At 40.9% G+C, this 26,047-nt stretch overlaps 1 protein-coding gene across 6 annotated transcripts in view; it reads left to right on the top strand.

The window, feature by feature from the left end:
* PLD1 (phospholipase D1) overlaps window positions 1-26,047 on the top strand; it is a 316,806-nt gene that overhangs the window by 193,003 nt on the left and 97,756 nt on the right. For all 6 annotated transcript variants that reach the window (XM_082249865.1, XM_082249866.1, XM_082249868.1 and 3 more), the window contains 9 exons: window positions 21-79; window positions 1,451-1,543; window positions 2,682-2,834; window positions 7,514-7,663; window positions 12,061-12,144; window positions 19,982-20,063; window positions 20,377-20,487; window positions 23,663-23,866; window positions 24,942-25,167. In XM_082249865.1, coding sequence (XP_082105991.1) covers window positions 21-79; window positions 1,451-1,543; window positions 2,682-2,834; window positions 7,514-7,663; window positions 12,061-12,144; window positions 19,982-20,063; window positions 20,377-20,487; window positions 23,663-23,866; window positions 24,942-25,167 — 1,162 coding nt within the window. The remainder of the gene's footprint in view (window positions 1-20; window positions 80-1,450; window positions 1,544-2,681; window positions 2,835-7,513; window positions 7,664-12,060; window positions 12,145-19,981; window positions 20,064-20,376; window positions 20,488-23,662; window positions 23,867-24,941; window positions 25,168-26,047) is intronic.

Here is a 26,047-nt window from a genome sequence, read left to right as displayed (position 1 = left end):
TTTTGTTTGTTTTTCCATAGAGAGAATTCATTGATGTGAATCAGCTCTCTTTCGTCCATGATCTGGGACCAAAGGGCATGTAAGTTCTTATGATTTGTTTATACAGCTGTTTTATGACACATCGCTGCTCTTCCCATGGAAGTGGGAGAACACTTATGGAAGATTTTCACTTGGGATTGGGTAGAGGAAAGAATCCATATTTACACAGTCTACAATTCCCCTGGGGTCTATGCAAAACACACATTAATTTCTTTAGCAATGTTAAAACATTGCAAGTTTTATTTGTGTGAAACGATTTGCATATGAGTGTGCGTATAATAAAAAACAGTCAATGAGAAACTTTGATACTGTACTTTATTATATTACACTCTATAAATGTTCCCATGGTACCTCCTATAAATTGTACCTGTATAAAGCTCTCAAATGTTCACACCCTCCCCCACCCTAATCACAATTCCATTACCATTCCAGCAGTCTTTAATTTGAAATTGGCCTGGGCTGTTTGAGGAGAATGTAGCTTTGTGCCACTGACTAACCCATTTATTTACTTGTTGTTTACCCATGTATATCTGTCCATGATTGTGTGGAGGTCTGTGTAAGTTTGCTTCAGTATAATAAAAAAAAAAAAATAACATTCCCTCTGCTATATGTTTAAAGTAGGCCTCTGTGAATTGAAATTTGAGAGCCTAGTATGACACTGACCTAGAAAAAGAATGTTGAAAGTTAAGTCTGAAATATTTGACCGGTCAGCCTACATGCTGGTTTCTGATTTGTGTTTTACTTGGCCCGATTTGGGGACAGCCCTGGAGCCTGCACCCTTAATACTCAAGTCAGCAATGACCGCTTCTATATACAGGTTCACCTTAAATTGTTGACCTTTAGAAACACACTTGGCCTGTGGTTTATTTTTTTGAGAAGAGCAAAATGTAAAATCTTCTCTGTTGGCGATTCAGAATGTGAAAGTTGCCTGACAGAATCCGAAGAGGATCCTGCTTTTTTGGCTCCCCTTGTGACTGCAACCTTAAATGAGGAGTTATTCCTTGTTAAAATGACATTGCATACAGCATGTTTTCATTGCGGTGTGGGATTTGTGTTTGGATGGGTCGGTAGTGCATGTAGTGAACATGCTAGTAAACAGAACTTAAGGGTTACCTTGAACAAATTCAGTTTGCTATTAAAAACAAATGCCACACCCTGGAGGACCCCATCTCAAAATGAATCTGATTTAACTGTGACTTCTGATTTTTGTAACTTTATAAGCTTGTCCCTATTATGTATATGCTCCTTGATGAATCATAACTTATAATTAGCAGTAAGGAGACCCATTATTGCTTATATATTGGAGAGTAACCATCTTGGTATGCTACTTTGTTTATCTCTTTAAAATATTATACAACAAATCTAAAGGCATTCCACCTGATGTACATGATCATTTTCTTTTGTGCTTTAGAGAAGGCATGATCCAGAAGAGATCTGGAGGTCACAGAATTCCCGGCCTAAATTGTTGTGGACAAAGAAGTGTTTGCTACCGATGGTCAAAAAGGTATAGTAAGTCTTTCTTTGTGGAAGAGGTGATCTTTTTTCTGAATGGCCGGGTTTACATCAGTACCTAACTAACATCCAAAAAAGGAAAATGCTTAAAGGAGAAGTTCACCATTTTTTAAAAATCTGTGACGGTATATAAATGTGCATTTTATCAATTTTTATTTTTAACAGGAGCCTGTAAAGCATTGCACCTGCAATCAGCATAGGTTCAATCTCAAGCTCCTGCTTACTTTCAGTGAAGCTGTCTGCCCATACCTTGTACGGGCAGGCAAATACTGAATGAGAGGAAAGATCAATGAACTACCTAGAGTGCTCATCAGCTGCCTGGTAGTTAATTGAGAACTACAAGTCATGAGCTGCAATGGCTGAAGGTAGTTGTGGTTCTCCCATTCACACAACTCTGTGAATAACTGATGCGGCCAGATGGGTGGAGCATTTTTAAAATGATGCCCGCGGGTGTGGGGGAGAGGATCTCTTGCCCACTGTCATAACCAGGGTTTGGAGGGGTAGGAGGGTGGGAGGGGGTAGTACATGTTACACCATAAATATGAGAAGAATTCCAGCTTTCCTATCACTTTAATTAAAATCAGGTTGGCCCAAGCAAACTATTCCTGTTATAATGATGTGGTCGTTACCTGCATACAGTAAGTTGTGCTGTGTTCTGTCAGCAGTACCGGCGACTTCTTATCTGCTACCAGACATTTTTTCAGTTAATACAAGGCTTCTTCTGAGTGGCTGAGGTGGAGAGGCGGGAGGATGTGGTCACAATTTCCACCTCAGCCAATCAGAGGGACCCTTGTATTCATTCATTAAAATACAAGGCTTCTCCTAAATGTAAAAAGAAGTACACAGTCTGCCTTTTTTTTTTTTTATTCTAGTGGCATGTAGGAAGTCAACCATATTGATAATGAAATGCAGTGCTGCTTACGGCATGTAGCTAGCTACAGCACTTGCAAAGTTCCTTTTAGGTCTGGTTGGCAAAAACAAACTATTTAAAGTGATTGTAAAGCTGGATGTCTACTTAAATACTTTTAAGCAAAATCATTCTTCTTTCATTATATTATTTTTTGTAAACTTTTTCTAGCCAGTTAGCAATGAAATTCTAAATCATTTCATTTACCTTTTTTATTTCTCAGGTGGCTGGTTGTGAAAGACTCTTTCCTTATGTACATGAAGACTGACAACGGTTCCATTTCCTTTGTTCTTTTGGTTGATAAGGAGTTTAACATAAAGATTGGAAAGAAGGACACTGAGACGGAGTACGGACTGCGGATAGACAATCTTTCTCGGTGAGCATCACATAACAAAATAAGAACGCACTGCGTTCTGTTTTGATGTAGCTCATATATTTCTTTCACTATAATCCCAGATATGGAAATTGGTAGATACAGTTCTTTGTAGTTTATTTAATTCCTATAAATTGCAATGCAGTTTCGTGCAGAGGAAAGCCATAGAATATTCCTTTGACGACCTAGGCCAAAAAAATATTTTTAGTTCTTTCCGGTTTGTGGCAAATTATTTCTGTGCAACAAGTCAATGCAGAAAACTGTAATCTATTGCTATATGCAGTATTCATATCAGCCAGAATCTATCTTTAATTAGTTTAGAGCTGTTGGAGCAAAGATATCTTATTTATGAATGTTTGCAGTGGGTTACATCAATTAGCTTTTTATTTATGGCTTGTTATGTAAAAGCCTTAGTGACATGAGTTACTGCTGCATGCACATTATTTATGTAGCTTGCCATAATGCTTCAGCTTTCTTTTCTAACTGCTAATTTTAGAATCCTGGCAAAATTCTGAATGTGCCCAGGATGTAGCTCTAGTTCTTGGGAAGTAATTGCTAGGGCCCATCATTTTTCCTTGAGGCAATGCTTATATATTGAAAATAATTGTTTTTTTAAGGCATGCATTCTTTTTTTCCAGGCAGAGAGGTATGCTAGAATAGTTGAAATGTATTGTGTATATTGTAATGGCTTGGTTGAAATTTTCATGTGTATGCCATTAAATAGTTTTGTCATAGACTTAAAGTGGAACTCCTTTTTTGTATTAATCCCCTTTGAGTGATTTTTGCACATTGCAAGGGTTTTAACAAACTTTATTGTAGACTCCTACCTTTTCAGGTTCTAAAAATTAGCGGTTTGTTTCTTTGTTTCGCAGCGCTCTAGAAATTAGTGGTCTGTTTCTGTGTTTCACCATGTCCTATGTCCTTTCCTAAATGGGAAGACTTGTGTTTATTATAATCTCCAGAACAAACCTGTGTTCTGATTATATAAGGTGCAATGTCTACATTCCTATTTTAAGCCTTAAGCCTCCGTTCACATCGGCGCGATTTGACATGCAATTTGACAGGTCAAATTTACAGCCTATTGCCGGCAATGGCACTGTCCCAAGTAGTGCGACACTGACTTCCAAAAGTAGTTCCTGCACTACTTTTGGTGACCTCGGGGGCGACTTCAATAGACATCGGTGCATGAACCCAAACAGATGTCTTTCAAGTCGCCCTTGAAGTCGGACTGAAATGCGGCTTTAAAATCGTGCGAGTTCAGATGAAGTTGCAAGTTGCACGATTTCAAAGCCGCGTTTTAATGTGAACAAGGGCTTAGCCCTATTCACACTTTACTGCAGTTTTCTATGCAAGATCTTCCCAGCAGATGCAAAGAAGGATGCCAATCCTACCGCAAAAAGGCAATCAAGTCCACTCCTATAACTGCTGAAAGTAACTGTTTCTGCCGGTGTTTAATTTATTTGGCTTGGGCAATCGGATTCATCAGCAGAAACTGTACCTCTCACTTGCCGTCAGGAGTTAACCTGATTGAGAAATGCAAAGCTGTAAAACTATTCTCGCTCTGCCCCCTACTTATCCCGTCAGATTTGGCAATGCGAGGAGCCATTTCTGACTGACCAAATTGTCAGAGCAGATCTTATAGAATTTAGCATTTGCTAAGTAACCACTATCTCCGCCCTCACCATAGCCAATAGATGAATAACTCATTCATTCAACCTACATGTTAGATCAGTAATGTGTAAACACTTTGTTGCTATTTACATTTAAGCCCTGAGCAGCAGCCTATGGGGCCACTCAACGCTGTACAGTAAGTCGGTATGCATGTCAACGTTGCACAAACATTTAGATGCATACATCATTAATTACACTCAAATATAAAGCTCAAAATGCACTTTTTCCTATGCTACAAAATGCAGCACAAATTAGTGCTGCAGGACACGGGTGTGTATGGGACCATAGACTTCATTAGCACTGCTTTCAGATGCATACAAAACTGCACACTGAACGTACTATATCTGAATAATGTTTTCTTTATTTGTGTGAATAAACTTTTTTAGAGCGTATTTCACCAAAAATCTAATTCTTTTGGTAAATTTTTACTCTTATTTTGGTGAAGAGGTTTGAGAAAACAGTGGCGACTCTAGGAACAATGTATTGGGGGGGGGCACATAAGATACCACAGTCAAAACTGGGGGGGCACTCCTAATTTGCACCACTAAATCCTACCACTGAAAAAAATAAACTTATATATATATATACACCCGTACAGAAAAATGCCCAGCTCCTCTCGCCAACCAGTTGGCTTACCAACCGAATTAACCTGTCTAACAGTATGCGTTAAAGAAAGTATATTTTAGGCGCTCACAGGGGGTGCTACTCTTTTTGTTGGCTGCTAGTAAAAGCAAGTGATCAGGTGGTAGTCAATAAGGGCACTGGCACATCGGAAAGCTGCAAGCTTGAAAGGCCTTGGAGGGGATAGGATGGAGGGTTCATGTGCCTGTGATATAAAGTGGTGGTGATGGGCTAGTCTTGGTTCAGGGAGGGGAGAGGCAGGGGTGTGAATCCACTGTTCTTCAGGTGGAGGGGGGGAGGTGGGCTGGGCGGCACTCTGGGCTGCTATCCGGGTGAGCGAAGCAGCTCTGTATCAAGCATAAAGAAGGGGGAAGAAGCGCCACTTGAGTGCAGTAAACAAGCTTTTATTGGACAAGCAAGATATGGTGACTCACATCTGTACATTCATTGTAGTGCGCTCCGTGGTGTTGTCAGTGGCTGGGTGCCTGCTCTGGATCCGGTAAGGTCCGATCATCCGGGAGAGGTCCGGGGGTAGGCTCAGGCGACTTCCGGGTTGGATCGGCAATGGAACTGCGGAGAGCTGTAGCTGCGGCCGGCAGCGTCTGACGTCAAGGGCAGTGTGGGCTTTGTGGGCGTATCCGGGCTTCACTACGCGTTTCAGAGCATGCGCAACATGCCGCTGTCGGGCATGCGCACTCCTTTATCAAGTGTCCGGATAGGGGGAAGGAAGGGAGGTTATATAGGAGACAAGGGGGCGTGCATTCATTGTAAAAGCGGCAATATCAAGGGCAGCATTAAAGCGGCAATGGTCCTTGGAATCAATGGGTGAAGGAAACGCATATGAAAAGTCTGACATAGCTGTTAAAAATCATGGCATTGCTGTTCAAATAGTCTAGGAGCATAACCAATTAACAGGTTGGCGAGATGGGAGATAAACGATATAAAACATATAATAAATTTAAAAACTCAATATAAAAGGACAATTAAAAACATATATGTATATGGACCTGATAATAAATAATAGCAGCAGGAATATGAGTAGAGCAGGCCCACTACCAGTATGGGCCTGCTCATACTGGTAGTGGGCCTGCTCGCCTGACAAGGCCAGGTCGCCTGACAAGTCGCCCCAGTGTGAACCGGCTCTTATTGTACTAACTTATCACTTTTGTGTTCAGTATTTATTTATTATAATTTTTCAGAATAACAATACAACAAAAAAGCAATGCAAACATAACAGCATTGTTAATGTCAACATACATACAATCAAAGGACCATAAGTCCAAAAGAAATTTCAGTTACCCCAATAAGGGCAATAATCTCATAAATTCCCCTTCAATATCCACTATATATCCAATTACTACCAAGGGAAGAGAAGAAAGAAAAAAAAAAGGGGGGGGGGGAGTTAAAGGGAAAGGAGAGGACAAAAACTTCCTCCCTTCCAGCATATTTTCACCAGTAGCAAGGACCAGCCCCATACATTGTTATCACATTCAAAATATAGTTCCCTACTGCTTTAATTTGTCACCACTGTACATCTAAAGTGATTCAACCATGCGCTTCATCTAACTTCAAATCTTTTCTTTATCGAGCTTATAGTAGCCAAAACTTTAACAGAAAGCAGGGGAAAAAAAACAAGGTTGGAATTAATTTTGAAATATGGGTCCATGTTAAGTGCATCAGTTTTAGGTCTCATTCAGATAGATGCTGGCAGTGGCACCTGTCCTAAAAGCAGTAGACATTTGTTTTGGAGTCTGCATCCACTCCCAGCTGCTTGCATGCAGCAGCCTATGAAGGTGGATACGGCTGCATGGACGCAGCCGCATGCCAAAATTTAAAAGTCATGCAGGAGCAGTTGCACGGCCTAAATGCACACCGCGTTAGTTCGTGACCGTGTACCCGCTCCTGTGCAGCTGTAAAATTTTGACGTGCGGCTGAGTCCTTGCAGCCACTGCATTCACATCCATTTCCATAGGCTGCCTGCACATAGCTGGGGATGGATGCAGAAATCAAAACAAACACATCTTGCACCAGTACAGGTACCAGAGGCCTTAGCTGGAACTCTAGGCAATTGCAAAATACTAATCTAAAACACAAATATGTAAATCCTTGCCTGTTTAAAGTTCTTAAATTGTGTGATAATGCTGACTAATTGTTCAGTGACCTGGCAGGTGACACAAGATGCTTCAAAGCTGAAAAAGGAAATTGTGGTCACCTGCCTGACTATGCAGTGTGGCAGAAGTGTGTCACAAAACTGGCTAAACAGTAAAACACACCCTTGGCAGCTAAAACTGTTCTTATTTGCGCACATCAGTTGTTAACGTTGCACTTTTAACTATGGAAAATGGTTTTGGGAGGAATTCATTACCCTTGATTTTGTTTTTGTTTTGTAGATCTCTAATCTTGAAATGTAACAGCTACAGACATGCCCGCTGGTGGGGACAGGCTATTGAAGAATTTGTTAGGAAGCATGGTAAAAACTTCCTCATAGCTCACAGATTTGGTTCATATGCTGCTGTCCAGAAGAACACACTCTGCAAATGGTATGTGCCTAGTAATTCATAGGCCATGTGTACTAGACCATTCTGTCTGCTGCTCTGATGTTTTTTGAAAGCTTTGGATTATTATTGGAAGTACTGTATGTAAACGGGTTTAAATGGCAAACTATAGAACCTTGTACCAAGAATGTCTCACTCATCTGTCAGAATGCATGGGTGTATGTAGTGTGAAATGAATGGGGGAGGAAGCTGAGCTAACAGACCTTATTTTGCAAACAAGTCTGTTCTTTACATTTACTGAAATTCCAGTTTTTCTGTTGCATTCCTGGAAAAATTTCATTTGTAACCACTCATATGGCTCATGTCCACAGGAGTTGTTTCTCTGCATCTGATGTGTTTGTATCGAATATCAAATGCAGTTCAAAAAACCTCATTGAGGCATATTGTGCAGTTTCTTTTAAAAAAAATAGTCGCTAAATGGAAAAATTACAGCCAACTGCAGCTGCATCCAATCAAATACAGTTGCAATTTGGGTATACAATAGTTGCAGAGGGAGATTTGTTCACCTATGCTCTGTGGAATCGGCTGGATTTTTTTTGTTCTGTCTGTTTTTTTATCCTACTTCTCTATTCCTTAGTGGACCAAAGCTGGCCATAGATGAATGGAAAATTGGCCAGTTCAGCAAGGACTAGCTAAATGTTGATTCGTCTATGGGTGTTACCACTTGAGAGAAGCCAGCTTCTCTTGACTGGGAATGCTGGAAAATTTTCCTTTGATCAGAGCCATAGCCAGTAGGCGGACTGCCAGCTGTCAGGATTCCTCTATCCACCTTCAATGTGTGGATGGGGGAATCCGTTTTTTTTTTATCAGCCTGGCTGATAAAATAAAAATTATCCATCTTTGGCCAGCTTTACTTTCTGGCTTTTAATATCCTGTATGTATTTAATTTACCTATTTTTTGCAGGTACTTCTATAGCACTGTCAATTTACGCAGGGCATTTGTGAGGTCAGGCACTGATGTTGGAGAGAAGTCCTGGTTCACAGTCTGCGCTCTTATTCATTCCAAAGGTGTTCTTTCGGGTTGAGGTCAGGACTCTGTGCAGGCCAGTCAAGTTCTTCCACCCCAAACTCACTCATTAATGTCTTTTGTGCACTGGTGCGCAGTCATGTTGGAACAGGAAGGGGCCATCCCCAAACTGTTCCCACAAAGTTGGGAACATGAAATTGTTCAAAATGTCTTGGTATGCTGACGCCTTAACAGTTCCATTCACTGTAACTAAGGGGCCAAGACCAACACCTGAAAAACAACCCCACACCCTAATCACACCCCCTCCACCAAATGATTTTGGACCAGTGCAAAAAGCAAGGTCCATAAAGACATGGATGAGTGAGTTTGGGGTGGAGGAACTTGATTGGCCTGCACAGAGTGGAGACTGCGAGCCAGGCCTCCTCTCCAACATCAGTGCCTGACTCCACAAATGTGCTTCTGGAAGAATGTTCAAACTTTCCCATAGACACAGTCCTAAACCTTGTGAACAGCCTTCCCAGAAGAGTTGAAGCTGTTATGGCTGCAAAGGGTGGGCCAACTTCATATTGAATCCTACAGTCTAAGGCTGGGATGCCATTAAAATTCATGTGCGTATAAAGGCAGGCGTCCCAATATTTTTGGTAATACAGTGTGTATTGTTCATTCACATCAGCCTCTGCCCTCCAGGAACTTACAATCTAAGGTCCCTAACTCACATTTATTCATACACATAGGAGGGCCATTTAGACAGAAACCAATTAACTGAACAGCATGTCTTTGGAGTGTGGGAGGAAACCAGAATACCCAGGGGCAACTCACGCATGTACAGGGAGAACATGCAGACCCTGTGCAGGTAGTGCCGTGGTTGGAATTTGAACTAACCCTAGTGCTGCTAGGCAGAGTGTTAACCACTTAGCCACTGTGCTTTATGTTGGTTTTTTTCCCCATACATTTTTGTCTTTTCAGATTCTTTAGTTTTCTAAACCTGTGTATCAGTACCTCTTGGACCAGAAAGCTGGTACTGAAAATTTACTGTTAGTGCAAATATAGTATCGCAGACAATTCTCACCTTTGTTGTTTTTAAATTGCTGCAACCTGGGTTAAAATGCTTGTAGCGCCGCTTAAAGCTAAAGAGGAACCTCTTCCCTAGATCAGCAAGGAATGGGGTGCCGGCGTGTTCATTTACTAATCCAGAATATGACACACATTAATGAAAGAAGCACTGCTCCCCCAATCTGCCTGTGCGGTGTAGGTGTGTATGTATGTAGCAAGGTTTCCAGGCCTATGGCCTGATGTGGGTCTGCCATTAGTACTGGTTATCTCTCCAGCCCACGTGAGCTGTGACCCTGGGTGTGACAACTGAAGCAGCGACAACTCCGGCATCTTTGTTTGTTGTTTTTATTGGAATTAGGGGATGGAAAAAGGGAATGGGTGGGATACTCCTTGAGGCCTAACTAATTACAATTGGGACTTTACTTCTGAAATGCCCGTTGGCGCTTCCTTGATGCCAGCCAACGCTCACTGACACTGAGAACACTCTGTAGAAGTGCTGAATCCTCAACTTATAGTCCAGAAGATCCAAGACTGAGAACTGTAGAACTCCTGACACTGTTGTACTGTGAAAGTCACTGAATACTTTCCCCCGCCTGGCACAGCTTGAGGTAGTATTATAGTAGAACTCTGTATAGATGTCACTTTTAGCGGCACGTTCTGTGCAATTCAGGGTCCAAACTGCAGGTCTTGACCTTGAACTCTTCAGGGTATACTGACTATGTACTCCCTCTGTAGCTTCAGGGTCCTCAACCTAGGTACCCCCTTTACAGCTAGCTGACACGGATCCAAGAACCTCTTCCGGAGTGGTCCCCTCTGACTTCAGGCAGACCCCCAGGGGCAATCCTCAGTACTCGAGACCTGTGTAGGCTTTCCTGGGACTGGACCCCTCTCTCTCTCCGCAGGCTCTCGGCACACCGGATCCCCTCAGCTCAACTCAGCACTCTCTGGATACTCAGGCGACACCCTGAGACATCCACCTTCCTCAGACAGGAGGAGATACAGCCGCACTCTCCTTCCTAGGACTCTGCTCCCAACAAAGACACCATGCCACGCACTTCCCCCCAACTTATACCCACTCCCAGAATCCTTTGCAGCATAATCTGCCTTCTGGGGTAGTTACAAGCTGGGATGCGTCCCCTGATTGGGCTTTCCACACAGCCCTATAAGAATCCTCTCACAGGAGCCAGTGGGGATACTTCTCCCCTCAGCAGGCACATCTGGAAGCCCTGACACCCTAGCTAAACAAATCACAGCCCTGCTGTTAGACAGACAAGGCCCACTATAGTTTTACCTAGCACCTACCTGTAGGGTGCTACACACACACACACACACACACACACACACACACACACACACACACACACACACACACACACACACACACATATATATATATATATATATGAGACTCGTATCCATGCTATGCAACATGGGTGGATGAATCCTGGCTTTTGTATCCTGGCTTTTGTATCCTAACAGCTGGTAGCTGTCAAAATACCCGAACTGCAGCTGCATCTGATTGGACGTGGCCACTCAGCTGCCAATTTTCTGCCTGACCCTTTTAAATTTTTCAGTTGAAGGATGTCAGGTGGGAGAATGCTGTCTGGGCCACCCACAAAGAAAATTCCACCCGATGTGTATGGTCAGTTTCAGACTGTCTTGATTTCTCACCTCTCTCCTAAGCTCCACTGTCAAGGCTTCCTCTAAAATATTTATTCTGCTGTAGTTTATTTTCTTATTCTGTCTGGGAGGGGCGAAAAAAATTTCCCACCAAAGTCCATATAGGCGTAAGAAGCAAGTGTTCCAAGAGTGGATGTCACTCTTAAAATGTTTTCGAGCACAGGGCAATACAACCATCTGTTGTTAATTAATACTCTGTAATACAATATTGTTTAGCTTGTATGTGAGGCTTTTTCATTTAATAATTACAAAAGTCAATTTCAGATTGATTCCAACAAGGTTTATTGCTGCGTTTTAATTTGGCATTAAATTAATATTATTATTATTGCCTTCACGTTTTACCACTGGAAGACCTTTTCTAATGAAAACAAATCTATTTTTTTCATTTGTTGGCTTCACTTCACCTGGAATGTGGCAAATAAGTAATCATCTATAAATCACATTGCTTGTAACAAGCTATTTCAGCAAAAGTTATAGCCACAATTTGCATTCTTATTACAACGTTTTTTATCAGCAGGAAGAAATGACCCCTTTTATTGCAGTCACAAGGTGCCTCCATTATAGAGCAGAGGTTTACAAATGCTATGCCTGGCTTGTTCTGGAGATTAGTGGTTTGTTTTTCCATATGGAGCGAGGAGTCTAACCTAATTTAACATTCTTTTACCTGTTGTTTATATGCTAGGTATGTCAACGCGAAGGGGTATTTTAATGATGTGGCAGATGCAATGGAAGCAGCGAAAGAGGAAATTTTTATTACAGATTGGTGGTAATTACATTTTTTTTTCTTAACATTATAAAAATAAGCACCATTTGTCCATTTCCCTTCTCAGGATAAACCGTATGTAAATGGTTTTGTCTGCTTTGTTGTGTACAATTAAAGCAAAGTTTTTCTTTCTTGCTTATTTTGCAATAAGGCATCATTCTACACAAAATAGGATGGAAAATAATCATGTATACATGGGAAGCAATAGCATGTACTAATCTGTAGGTTCTATTTATAAAAAAAAAATGACTACACTAGTGTTGAAAAATGTTGCAGCACTCCTATACAATTGTAATCTTTCAGATACTGCAAGCCATATTGACTAAATTGTGGTTTGTCACACTTGCTTGAAAGTGTACTCACTCTGCTGTCATTCCTCTCGTTGCATTTTGTAACATGCTTATTCATTTATCAAATACAGATTGCAACGTTCATTGCTTCCTTTTTTGTGAAATACTTGGTTTTCCTGCCAGTCCCCCTGTTTTCCTTTGTCAATCTACACTAGTCATGAAAGCATATCCATCCCAGTATGGTTAGTTTTCAGACTTGTGCTGACACACTCCCTTGCACAGCCATTCAGTGGGAAGACCATTGTGCTGCTGTTTTCCACCCTTAGTTGTATTTTTTTTTTAAAATGAAGAAACTAATAAAGTTTCACAATTTTTTTTTTTTAACGTCATTAGAGCAGTAGATTCGTCATATGACTGGTGTGACAATAATCAGGGACAGTATGTAAAACAAAAATGTATATATTTTTTTTATTTTCTTAAAATTTTTTTCTTTACTTTTTTTTTTTTTCCACGTACATGCATACATACATACAGTGTTACCATCGTGATACTGTACTGCTCTGGGGGTGATCAGGGATTTTTTTTACACTGCTACAGTGATGATCACTGTATAATCAATTGTTTTTACTTTGTGACTGGCATCTATTCATGTGCCAGTGTGTACTATTGTGATAGCTTTGATTGGCCACATCTATCACAAGATACAGGTCTGCTGTGATTGGCCCTGTACCATATGGTCATTAAAACCAATCACAGAGATAACAATAGTACACAATGTATGGCTATAAATGAAAGCCATTGTGTACAACTGACGCATTATCGCAATGATTGGGCACAGGGATCACATGGTACCAGGCCCAGGCTGGTACAATGTTCTGATTTCAGCTGTGTCTGGAGGACACATCGCATCACAGATCACACCGCTGCGCAATCCCTTTGGGATAACAGTGCTCCCACCTGGCCATAATATTATAATTGTCTGGGCGGGAGGTGGTGAATGTCTACCCCTGGTACATTTTAGGATAAGTTTAAGCCAACTGGCTGAGTAGAGTATAAAGCCCTCTTGCCTACCAAAGGAGCTCTTATTCTTTTGTTCAGAATGCTGATTCTCGCTCAGCCAGTCTGAGCACTTCTGTGAAGGGGATTACAGAATACTGACGTCAATATAGTTTTGTAAATGTGTAAGTGGACTAAAGTATCTTTTATACCCCTTTTCCTAAAAAAACAACATTTATCTATCTATCACTATTGAACTGTGACAAAGTAGGATTGCTGAACACAAGAAAATGGAACAAGGATATTTATTGAGGATGTTTGCATACTTTTTGGCATGGGGTATGTAGGAATCAATTGTGCCAGAACCATATTACCAGGAAAGCAACATAGGCTAGTGCTGAAAAAGTAATGCAATACATTTCTCCGCTCTGAGCACTTTTGGGTAAAATTTGTTGGAATCCTGACACAGCAGCCAGGTTACATGCCGATCAGAGACTGTGTCCCAGATCTGAATGCAGTGCAGGAAGAGGAGGCATCGGGGTCTAATCACTTGCACTGAGAGAAGTACAGAAGCTGCCATTGTAGACTTCATTCTGAAAATATTTACTGCCTGCCTTTCTTTTCCCTTAATACTTTGAGTCGACTCAGAATAAGCATACTAATCTGTATGCAAGTTCTTCGATGGTGTGCAATTTTAGGCCCTTTTGTTTAGCACAACAGCCAGGCATCTAACATTTTCAAAAGTAGAGATTTCAGCAGTGGTTGCTTGTTTTGAACCTAATGTATATCTATAATTTTAAAAATAACTTTATAATTGCAAAAATAACTTTTAAATATTAAGGCATTTCTATACTTACAATGTTTAAAAAAAACTGGTAGCCTTCGAAAACACATTCTTCTCTACAAAATGAGAATGCAGAACGCAAATTGTTTTGTCTAGACGTGTGAACAAATGCTAATATTCCCTTCCCACATTTTTGGATCAGACTGAATCTCTTCAGCAGGAATGCTCTCATGTTTAGTTAGAGCAGAGCCTTGTGAAGCCCCACACACTTCCCAGAAGCATGACATAAGATGGCAGCCCTTGGCAACTGTCCAGTCCGACTCTAGTAAATGTAGACTCCGTGTACCAGGGTCTTCAGTGAGTCATATGACCTTAGGTGAACTTTTATCATCCTCCTTACATAATGTCCTCTAATGAAAACTGCAGCTAAATTAAAAAATGATCCATCAGTTGTAGTTGGTATAGGCTTAGTGACAGGTTTAATGACTTGGAGTGAGAAATTTGAATGCTGTCCCATTTTATAGTCCCACTTTCATCATGTTTGCATTCTGCCAGTACAGATGAATTAGATGGAGAGGCAGGTCTGAAAGATTTTAGTGTCGTCTTGAAGCAGGGATTGCAGAGTTAGAGGAGTCAGGTAAGACTTGTCACCTTGTTTCCAGCTTTTTTCCCTTGCAGCTAATTTTAGTCTTGTCAAAAGCATTTTATTTCCAGTTACAGTGTACTGTCGTGTAACCTGAACTCTTGGCACTGCCATAGAAACATGGCTTTTAGAACGGAGCAAAGCTGAAGTCCAGGATAAGCAAATATTGTCTTAATACAAGAGGCTTGTGTATTTTTACTTGAAGCTTGGTGTGCTTTGTGTATATTTCTCAGATCTATTCTGTGTAAAATGGTTCCTTTGGGTAAGAGCTTCTTGTGATAGACTAGTCAGTACTGCTATCTCTTATGAAGTATAACTAGTTTTGTATCTGCCCCTCCTGTATTTTTCTGCAGGCAACCTTCAGTGGGTGGTCCTGTTGGGTCCCTCTCACAACTCTTCTCTCTGTACAGGCCACGTGCAGCATGGTGTCGCAACATTATGTCACCACTACTTTTACAATGTAAAACTGCTTTTACAACCACTTCCTATAATTTCCTACAAGTGTTTCTCAACCACCAGGCTGCAGTTTTTAGAGAGTTGGATATTTTTTTTTTCTATGGGCCTGCACTATTTTTCTCCCCCACTTCTCTTGTGTCTGGGAAAGACAGTTGTCAGAGTGGTCTTGAGTATGGTACAGAACTGGAAGATCATTTTTGTGTCCACCCACAATAAATTCTCTATCACCCCTCCCCCAAGCAGTTTAAAGGACTCTCCCTAAATGATAATGCCTTGATTGCAGGAATGGGGCTTTATTTGTCTGGTTAGGGGCTGATAGGTGTAAATAACACCCAGGGATGTGCCCCCTAAAAGTGGTGACCCAGGAGTGCCAAAAAAAAACTTGGGGACCTCACTGAGTTTCACTGGCACTTGGTCACGTCACTTTTTGCTTTTCTTACATGTCATCTATGGCTTGTCCAATGGAAATATTTATACTGGCCGAAAGGCCTGCTCTGTGTTTTGCACTTGCCAGTTTTTATTTATTTCACTTTTTATCATGGGCACTTGCACTGTGCATGTGTTTGTTTTTTTGTTTGCAGAGTGCCAGAGGGTGCAAGTTATTGGGGTCTGCCATGGTTGTTGGGGGGAGGATCTGTGGCCTTCGGGTCTTTCCTTTCCCCTTGCACCCTAGACGTTAAGGATTTGAGACTCTACCTTTTGGGAGGATGGACTATTTACTGTACCCTTGTATATCCCAATGGTGGATGGCTTCTCTTTACCAATGACAGGGATTTTATTGCAGTATGAAGCTCAGTTAAAAGTTTATTACACAGCAAGGATAGGAGAGTGTATAGGACTTTGAGGGAGAAGACTGAAAGGACAACTGTACACAAGTTCAGCTGTCCTTTATATTGAGTGCAAAGTGAAAAACTTCTTTTGTAGGACCACTTTAAAATTTGAGTTTTTACCATATGCTGCTTCACATTTTTCATCTAGATGAGTTTTCCAAATCCCCACTTTTTTCCCTTGATTATTGTTATATACCCACACGATGTATCATGCACAGATGGCACAGCATTTGTCGATGTGGTTTCTTTTGGAAATATTTGAAATCTAATTAAACCTTGCTTAGTTTGTCAGGTAGCATTTTGCAGTTTTATTGTTCAGGAAGCTTTATAGTACTAGTGTAGATGTAATCAAAGACCTGTAGGTCAGTACTCCCTACCATTCAACTAGATGCTTTAATTTTTAAGCCATTATGACACCAAAGCATTCAAAATAATCCATAATGTCAAATGTTTTACATGCTGTTCCAGGCAATATTGGGCTTCACAATCACATCCCGGATGCTAGCTTGGCTTGTCTCCACCTCAGCAATCAATTGTACTAGCAATAGTAATGCCACACTGAGATGCAAAATAATTCTTCCTTTATTAAAATCTCTATCAGGAACAAGTTCTTTTCTGACATGTTTCATGCTAGGCACAGCACTTTCTCTTTGTACGCAATTCATCTAAAATAGTGCTAACTGACCCAATCAGATTCTAACATTTTATCAATTTATTGGTCCAGTGTCAGTCTAAACCCATTTATCAATTACAATATATTATCTGCCCCAAAATGCTTGACAAACAGCATCATGAAGGCCAAGGAACACACCAGACAGGTCAGGAATAAAGTTGTGGAGAAATTTAAAGCAGGGTTAGGGTATAAACAAAATCCCAAGCTTTGAACATCTTATGGAGCGCTGTTCAATTCATCATCCGAAAATGGAAAGCATATGGCACAACTGCAAACCTAACAAGACATGGCCGTCCACCTAAATTGACAAGCCAGGCAAGGAGGGCATTAATCGGAGAAGCAGCCAATAGGCCCATGGTAACTCTGAAGGAGCTGCAGAGATCCACAGCTTAGGTGGGACAATCTCTCTAAAGGACAACTATTAGTCGTGCACTCCACAAATCTGGCCTTTATGGAAGAGTGACAAAAAAAGCCATTGTGGAAAGAAAGCCATAAGTAGTCCTATTCTCAGTTTGCGAGAAGCCATGTGGGGGACACAGCAAATGTGGATGAAGGTGCTCTGGTCAGATGAGAGCAAAATAAAATTTTTTAGCCTAAAAGCAAAACGCTATGTGTAGCGGAAAACTAACACTGCACATCACCCTGAACACACCATCCCTACCATGAAACATGATGTTGGCAGCATCATGTTGTGGGGATACTTTTTCTTCAGCAGGAACAGGGAAGCTGGTCAAAATTGATGGGAAGATGGATGGAGCCAAATACAGGGCAATCTTAGAATAAATTCTGTGAGTCTGCAAAAGACTTGAGACTGGGGCAAAGGTTTACCTTCCATCAGAACAATGACCCTAACCATACAGCCAGAGCTACAATGGAATGGTTTAGATCAAAGCATATTCATTAGGGGTGCGCATCTTCACTGGTCTCCTGATTCGATTACGATTATCATGTCATTGATTTGATTCCACGATGCATCAATATTACTGCCCACAATGTGCCCATGGCTTTCATCAAAAAATTCAAGCAGTCAGAAATTGAAAAATTATGTTTATTTTCATCTGCTCTTAAAAAAAATGACACTTCCCTGTATATTGCAAATTCTGAACATCAAACATCAGTCTGTGCTAATTTAGTGGAGCAATTTACTTCAGAGGCTCTCAATAATGTGACCTTACAATCCGTGCGCAACTGTGCATGCGTGTCAGTGATGAGCAAAACTTTAAATCATACAAAAAGGTACCAATGAAGTATTTATGAATCTATCAGTAAGACATAAACCATAATTGATGAAATAATAAGATATTCTAATATATTATAGATACAAACGACACAAACCACTACAACAAAACAAATGTCCCCAAACGTATGCCATTTCATTTATTATGGTTTGGTTTATGTCTTAGTAATCGTTGATTCACAAATACTTCATTACCTTTTTTCATGATTTATGGTTTTGCTCATCACTGACTCACACACGCACATTGCACACACAGTCCCTTTATTGTAAAGGTCGATTTATAATTTACACATAAATTAACTGATGCAGAAGATACTGTCGGTGTGCCAGTGTGTCTGTGTTTAAACAAATGATGACTATTGTGCAATTGTTCATGTGCAAATTGTCTCCTAACATCTGAGCAAAGTGAGCAGTAAAAGAGTCTGCTTCTCGAACATCTTCATCATTCCCTCTGGCAGTGTCATGTGTTCTACAACCTTTGTAATAGTATTTGAAGACTTAGACTAGTACCTGATCAGTGATGAGTGATGATGACAGAGTCACTGCAGATTGCAGATGCCTGAGCCAAGGAGAACTGGGAGTTGGGGTCCGGGACGCTCACTCGGGGGTCTCCCTCGGCCCACAGAGGCCTGTGTGAGGAGGACGGAGGACACTCGCTGGAGGACGGAGGACACTCGCTGGAGGACGGAGGACACTCGCTGGAGGACGGAGGACACTCGCTGGGGGAGGAGGACCAGCGTGCATGTGGGAGCCGGGGATGTTCGCTCTGACACTCAGGTCTCCCGCAGCAGAGTGTCTATGAGTAGAGATGACAGTTCTCGCGTGGCCCATCCTGCCAGGAAGCCGACACTGCACTTCGGTAATCACAGGCAATGTGACATTTACTGATCGGGAAATGTCTCACTGCCTGTGATTAGCGGAGTGCAGTGTCGGCTTACTGGCGCGATCAGGCACGTGGAAACTCGAACACGCCGGAGCTTGTCTCTATCCGATAATCAGGGACGCTCGCTCCTCGTGTCTCCTCCTGCAGCGACGCCGGGCGGCTGGGGGTGACGGGAAAAGAGGGCGCGGCTAACAACCACAGATTGATTTCAAAGCGCCATTGTTGTGCGAAGATGGAGGAGTGGAGGGACGTCATTAGCACATTAGGCCTGTCGCAGCATCGATGCAGAATTGTGGATGGCAGAATCGCGATGCATCGATGCTACGATTAAATTCAACACCCCTAATATTCATGTGTTAGAATGGCCCAGTCAAAGTCCAGACCTAAATCCAATTAAAAATCTGTGGCAAGACTTAAAATTTGCTGTTCACAAATGCTTTCCATCCAATCTGACAGAGATTGCGCTATTTTGCAAAGAAGAATGGGCAAAAATTTCACACTCTAGATATGCAAAGCTGGTAGAGACATACCCAAAAAGACTTGCAGCTGTAATTGCTGAAGACAAATTCATGCCACACTTTTCACATATTAATTTGTAAAAAAAAATTTGAAAACCATTTATAATTTTTCTTCAACTTCACAATTATGTGCCACTTTGTGTTGGTGTATCACATAAAATGACAATAAAAAATATATTTAAGGTTTTGGTTGTAACATGACAAAATGTGGAAAATGTCAAGGAGTATAAATACTTTTTCAAGGCACTGATGCTTTTTCCCTCATTGCGGAGGGCAGGTTCTGTGTGGAGTTACTGAATGTTTTACCCGTAAAGGAAAAGAAACAATTGACTTGGGGTATCCAGACTTTTGCAAGTCTTTGTTACATTTGTTGTCGTTGCAATTTTAATATCAGAACTGTTCCTTCCATGTATAGTATACAAGTATACGTTTAAATTCTATTACTTTTCATAAGACTAGTGTATGTGTATGTGTGTATATATAGATATATATATATATATATATATAAACGGGTTTCTACTTTTTTTAAGGTTGAGTCCGGAAATATTCCTCAAGCGACCAGTGGTGGAAGGAAATCGATGGAGACTAGATTGTGTCCTAAAGAGAAAAGCTGTAAGTTACGTTTAGTTAGATTTAGTACATGCTGTACAATGGGCATTTATTGACACAACTTCTAAACTGTGTAGTGCTTGAGGATGCGGTTCGTTATTCATTCAGTTTTTGTTCATTACCTTAAGAGTGCAGGGGAAGTTAAAATTTTGGTTTGTTAATAAATGAAATATTTGATAAACATCCACCTTTGCAACCAACCTGAAAAAAGCATACTGTATGTTGTAATCAATAAAACGTTTATTGCTGTATAAACCAGAATAGAAAGCTTAAGAGAAAGCTGTGGTGGTATTGCTAAAGGTCTGTATTTTTACAGCAACAAGGAGTCAAGATCTTTATCATGCTGTACAAAGAAGTAGAATTGGCTTTGGGTATAAACAGTGAATACAGCAAGAGGACTCTCATGCGTATACATCCAAACATTAAGGTATGGTGGACATCAGTTTTTACTTTAAATTATTTCCCTTTAATTCTTTTCTTAAATTATTGTTTTCTCGAATAGTATATACATTATCGAAACGTTTGGAATGTGAGTTCAGGCAAGACCAGTGTATTAAGGCATTTGGATTTATTTACTAAAACTGAAGAGGGCAAAATCTGGTGCAGCTGTGCATGGTAGCCAATCAGCTTCTGACTTCAGCTTGTTTAACCACTTGCCGACCGCCGCAAGTACATATACTGTGGCAGGCAGCCCCTCCTGGGCAAAGTGACGTACCGTTACGTCACTCGCCCCCCGAGGCAATAGGGGGTGAGCGCGCACCGTTGAAAGCGCGCTCCCACCCCCGCTCGTTCAGAGGGATCTCCGCGCGAGTGACTGGCGGCTCCGATGTCCGCCCGTCACTCACGATCTCCCGCTGGAGAGGGAGAAAGGCAGACGGCTGATGTAAACACAGCCGTCTGTCATTCTCCCTGGTGTAACTGCAGAGATCATACGATCCTGCTATGTAGGATCGTATGTCTCTGTGGTTACATCAAAAGCCACACCCCTTTACAGTTAGAAGCATGCCCATAGGGACACACTTAACCCCCTGGATCTCTAATAAAGTTGACCCCTTCCCTGCCAGTGTAATTTTTACAGTAACAGTGCATATGTATAGCACTGATTACTGTAGTAATGTCACTGGTACCCCCAAAAGTGTCAAAAATGTTAGTCAGGGGTCCGATATGTCCGCCGCAATGTCGCAGTCCTGCAAAAAAATCGCAGATCTCCAACATTACAAGTTAAAAAAAAAACAATAAAAATTACATAAATCTTTCCCTTAGTAAACGCAATAACTTTTGCGCAAACCAATCAAAATATGCTTATTGCGATTTTTTTTTTTATTTTTACGTTTTTGGGGGGGGGGGGGGGGGGAGGATTCCATATAAAATAAAAAAATGTGAAAATTATTATTTTTTTCAAAATTGACGCTCTTTTTTACTACTGAGTCCTTTGAATTAGCAAGAGGAACCAGTTACTGCTGGGTGAGACCCAGGAGATTGACGCACTCAGAAATATTGGCTTGTCAGTGGACTTTATATAAAGGTTTCTAAGGATCACAGCAGCGTTTGTAGGCACTTCACGGCAGGAGAGAGAAATATTTACAGTAAAGTATACCTGTCACACGCTTAGGCAGTTCAAATTAAAGAAGAACTAATGGCAAAACTCTTTTTTTAGTTTTGATTACAGTGGAGAGGGATTAGAAGGCTTGTAAGTTTTCATTGCTGTCTGTGCCCCTGTTAGGGAGATTCTATTTGTCCTCTTTACCATTATTAAATGTGAAAGTAAAAAAAAATCCCAAATGTTGGGGTGTCCCCAGATAAAGTAATAGAGGGGAAGTCTTCCAATAGGGTCACTAGTTCTGGTGGCCTTAGGGGGTCACTAAGCAAATCCCAGGGATTTCCAGGGATTTCTTCTCACTTCCTGTTTGGCTATGGAACAGGAAATGAAGGGAAATGTCCACAATGGGATGCAGATGGCGGAAAAAAAATCTGACCGGTCATAACCCCCTCTTACTCTATTCAAAATGAAAAAATGTTTTGCCTATAGTTCTAATTTAAACATATGATATGCTACAAAGTAGAAGGCTTACAATAAAAGGTTTCAGTGAAAACTGCATATCACTACATCATCACACTTAATGTAATGGGTAGTTTCATTTATCCATTTGTAGGCTTGTAGGAAAGAGTATAGAACCAAGCTTCACCTTTCCAAAAGAGGCCAAACTTTGCATGTAACTTCAGCTGCTAGAGTCTCTGGGTCTGCTGCTTGTATTGATACAGTTTTCACTTAAAATTTCCTCTGCTTATCCATTTTCTTTGATATACAAATTGCTTAGGATTGTGACAGATTTTCTTTGAATGAAACTTGCATTTGTTTTTGTTTTTTAGAGATGTGAAATATATCAGCCTTAAGTATAACGCCACTGTAACTAATACAAGATACCAGTCCTCCCCTGGTCAGTTACTGTACATACATTTTAAGGGTTTTATAAAATCTAATTGATATTTGTACCAAAGTGCACTCATAGATTGCCATCACTTCCTACAATCCTGCAGCCACTTCCTGGGTAATCAGCCCTAATGTTGTACAAATAGAGAAAAAGTTGGAAAGCAATAAGAAAATTATATTAACAGGAAATTATATTTTTCAGGAGACTTCTGTACATCAGTTGTTGCGTGTTCTATAGATTCTGAAAAAGTCTAGTGCACTTCATAAAATTGAGTGCCCAGTGTGACGTTCTTCCTGCTACAATCAAAGAAGTCCCCATTTTCTAATAATAAAATCATTGCATACCCCCGCAGCTTTGTAGATGTGAAAGCACTCTTGAAAAGTATCTTGCTTAAAAAAAGGCTCACTGTGTGCATCTGTACTGTTTCCATGGTTGCAAAAAAAAAAAAAAATTGTTTTTTATGTTTTCATAGCTGACTGCAGATGGAAATAGAGGTGAAATCTTTTAAAACAATAAATTCCAAAATGGCTTTTGTAGCCATCAAATTTGTTATATTGTTTCTAGTAGTAAGACACATTTAACATACCTTGTTCTATATTATCAAAGTTCCATAGCTTCTATAAGGCACGTTTTCAGTTCCCATGATTTCCAGTGCCAGCAAGATCCTAGTGTTTATATGCACCCAGGTAGTGCAGATCCCTTAATCCAGTAACCATAGAATGTGTGGACACTGGTTGTCCAAGAACAGAATTGGAAGTGTGAAAGATGTGTTACCAATATGTTCTTACAATTTGTGGTGTCAGGAAGTCTGCAGAGGTATTAATTCCACTATTTACTTGGCTGAAGGTATTAATTGTCAAAATGTGAGGTGCGTGTTTTTGGACAGAGAGGATAACTTGTTACAAGGTGTGAAAGAGGCCATCTATGTCAGACTGGAACAACCATCCCTGAACAGGAGTGGGGGGGCCTTGGACACCATGTTGTTGATTTTACTAAAACTGGAGAGTGCAAAGTCTGGTACAGATCTGCATAGAAACCATTGTTTTCAGGGTTTTAATTGAAGAAGCTGAAGTTAGAAGCTGGCTACCATGCAATTTTCCCCATTGCAATGCATATTTCAAAAGCCTATTAAACTTGAACTTCTCTCAATAAGTTTCTGTTTTTGTACAGGTGATGAGACATCCAGATCACATGTCATCGTCTGTCTACTTGTGGGCACACCATGAAAAAATAGTTGTGATTGACCAGTCTGTGGCTTTTGTGGGAGGAATTGACCTTGCATATGGTCGATGGGATGATGATGAGCACAGACTCACAGATGTGGGCAGTGTCAAGAGAATTATGGGGGCACAGTCAACTAATGCCATAAATATGGTTAGTATTTTGGGAAGAATGCACCGTGATCCGTACAGTAGGTCTATGATACTTAAGATTTACTTTTTTCAGGTTATGGTATGGTTTTCTTAAATAATTCAAAGCTTCAGATCTTGTATTAGCATACAGTCTTAAATGAAAAAAAATGATGTTGGTACACGACCACAACGCATAAGTTGCACAACTGATTTGTGCTGAATAACTTCAATCATGCAAAATTAGGGCAATCACAGTAGCTTATGACTGCCTTTGATTACAAATATTTTTGCAACTGATTGCAAATGAATTATGGGCTTATTTGACTCTGAGACGCTTAAGCCTACTGCTTAACTTGGTGGTCAGATCATCATATCGGCCAGCAAATGACCATCTGACTAGTAGATTGATTTTCTGACAGACCTTTGCCAGGAATATCAGCAGTGGTCTTAGTTACCATATAGCCGCAACATCCATCATCTTAAGTTTTGGATTAGGCCTTGTTCACACAGGTTTAGTATCGTGTATGCCTGTGCAAGGCCCCTGTTTGCCTGCATGGGGATTCACAGGTGTTCCGTGCATCCCCAAACTGAACATCCAAATAATTTCAATCATATTTAAAGATTTTTGATGACTTAATAAGATGTTCACACGGGTTTACTATAGTGTACGCCTATGCAGTAATGCACAGGTGTTCTGTGCATCCCTATGCCAGCAGTGCCCTCCATTTCAAAAAGACACAGTGGCTGCATGGACACAGCCACTTCTCCCAATTTGACAACTGTGTGGGTGTGGATGCACAGCCCCAAATGCACACTGTCTACATTCAGGGCCATGCACTCGCACGGCGCTGAAACTGGGAACAGCCGGTGAATCTGTGCAGCTGCTATGAAATGAAGGGCACTGCTGGCACGGGATACATGAAACACCTGTGCAATAACATGTGGGCATACACTATAGTATGCCCTTGTCAACGCCTTATTCATGAAAAATCTTTAAATATAACATTGCATACTGGTTGTGCTTTTGGCTTTATGGCTAGTCTGTTTTCAGTAAAATGATAATTTCTGTGAGTAGAATAAACTTTCTGTGTTCTCAGGCCCTGTCGGAGTCCAGCCATACTTTAAATGGTGAAGACAAATCTGAGAGAAAGACCACCTTCCAAATACAGAGCAAGCATGGGGAAGAGGTAGTAGATAACTCAAAGGTACGAGGTCGAGGAATGGGAAAATCCAGAAAGTTTGCCAAATTCAGCCTGTACAAGCAGCTCCACAAACACAACCTGCAACATGCAGATAGTGTCAGCAGCATAGACAGCGAATCCCGTAAGTATTTGTCCTTCTGTTCCATAGTTTGTTTTCACCGTACAGGATATTATAGCAAACCTAAATGTGAGTGGTGACATGTCCTATGTCCTTTTTAGTCTGCATATTCTCAAACCAATCCCTTTAAAGTTTTAGTCTTCTCTGTGTGATCAGCAAGTGTATATTCTGATTGGAATTATTTTGTTCCGTTCTGCCTAAGTTGACTAATCTTGCATTGAAAGCAAGAAGCAGTAAAGGACAGTCACTATTCAGCATTGCTGAGCAGAATGTACTGAGGAAATATGTTGTTCCCCTTCTATATTTGTGTTTCTATACAGAACTGTTTAGTAACTTTATGGTAATGACAGGTACTTTAAGCACAGAGTTGTGTTCGACATACCAGCAGGTTTAAATACACTAACAAATTAAAGCCAAACTCTAGGTAATACTTTTTTGTAAGTGCGCCCTGTAATGATATCCTGTGCTGGATATACGAAAGCAACCATTTTGTTCAAGCAGCCATGACAGTTTAACAAAGCCCCTCACTCACCCAGCCCCCTCTTAGAGATAATTAATTCCTGGAATGTGGAGGACTTCGACTTCAAAGAAACGGCCCTTCAAAGAAACCTTATCTCAGCACAGACAGAAATCCTAGCAGATGGTGTTTAACAGGCCGGTCGTAAATCTGAGCAAATCCATTAAGAGCTTGGGGAGAAGCTGTGTCGACAGGCTGTGTCATAAATGCCACAACAGCCAAGCTGTTCATTAGAACATCTAACAATCCATACCCAATTCATAAATGCAGACAGGAACATGACACATTAACAATAAGTATATATTTGGATGAGAAATGTCATACTGATCGAATTAAGACCAGGCATAACCACCCTATCACATATAG

The sequence above is a fragment of the Pelophylax lessonae genome (genome assembly GCF_965119305.1).
Source record: "Pelophylax lessonae genome assembly, chromosome: 3".
Lineage (NCBI taxonomy): Eukaryota > Metazoa > Chordata > Amphibia > Anura > Ranidae > Pelophylax > Pelophylax lessonae.
Note: the sequence above shows the minus strand (reverse complement) of the source record. Positions and strands in the feature narration are given on the sequence as shown.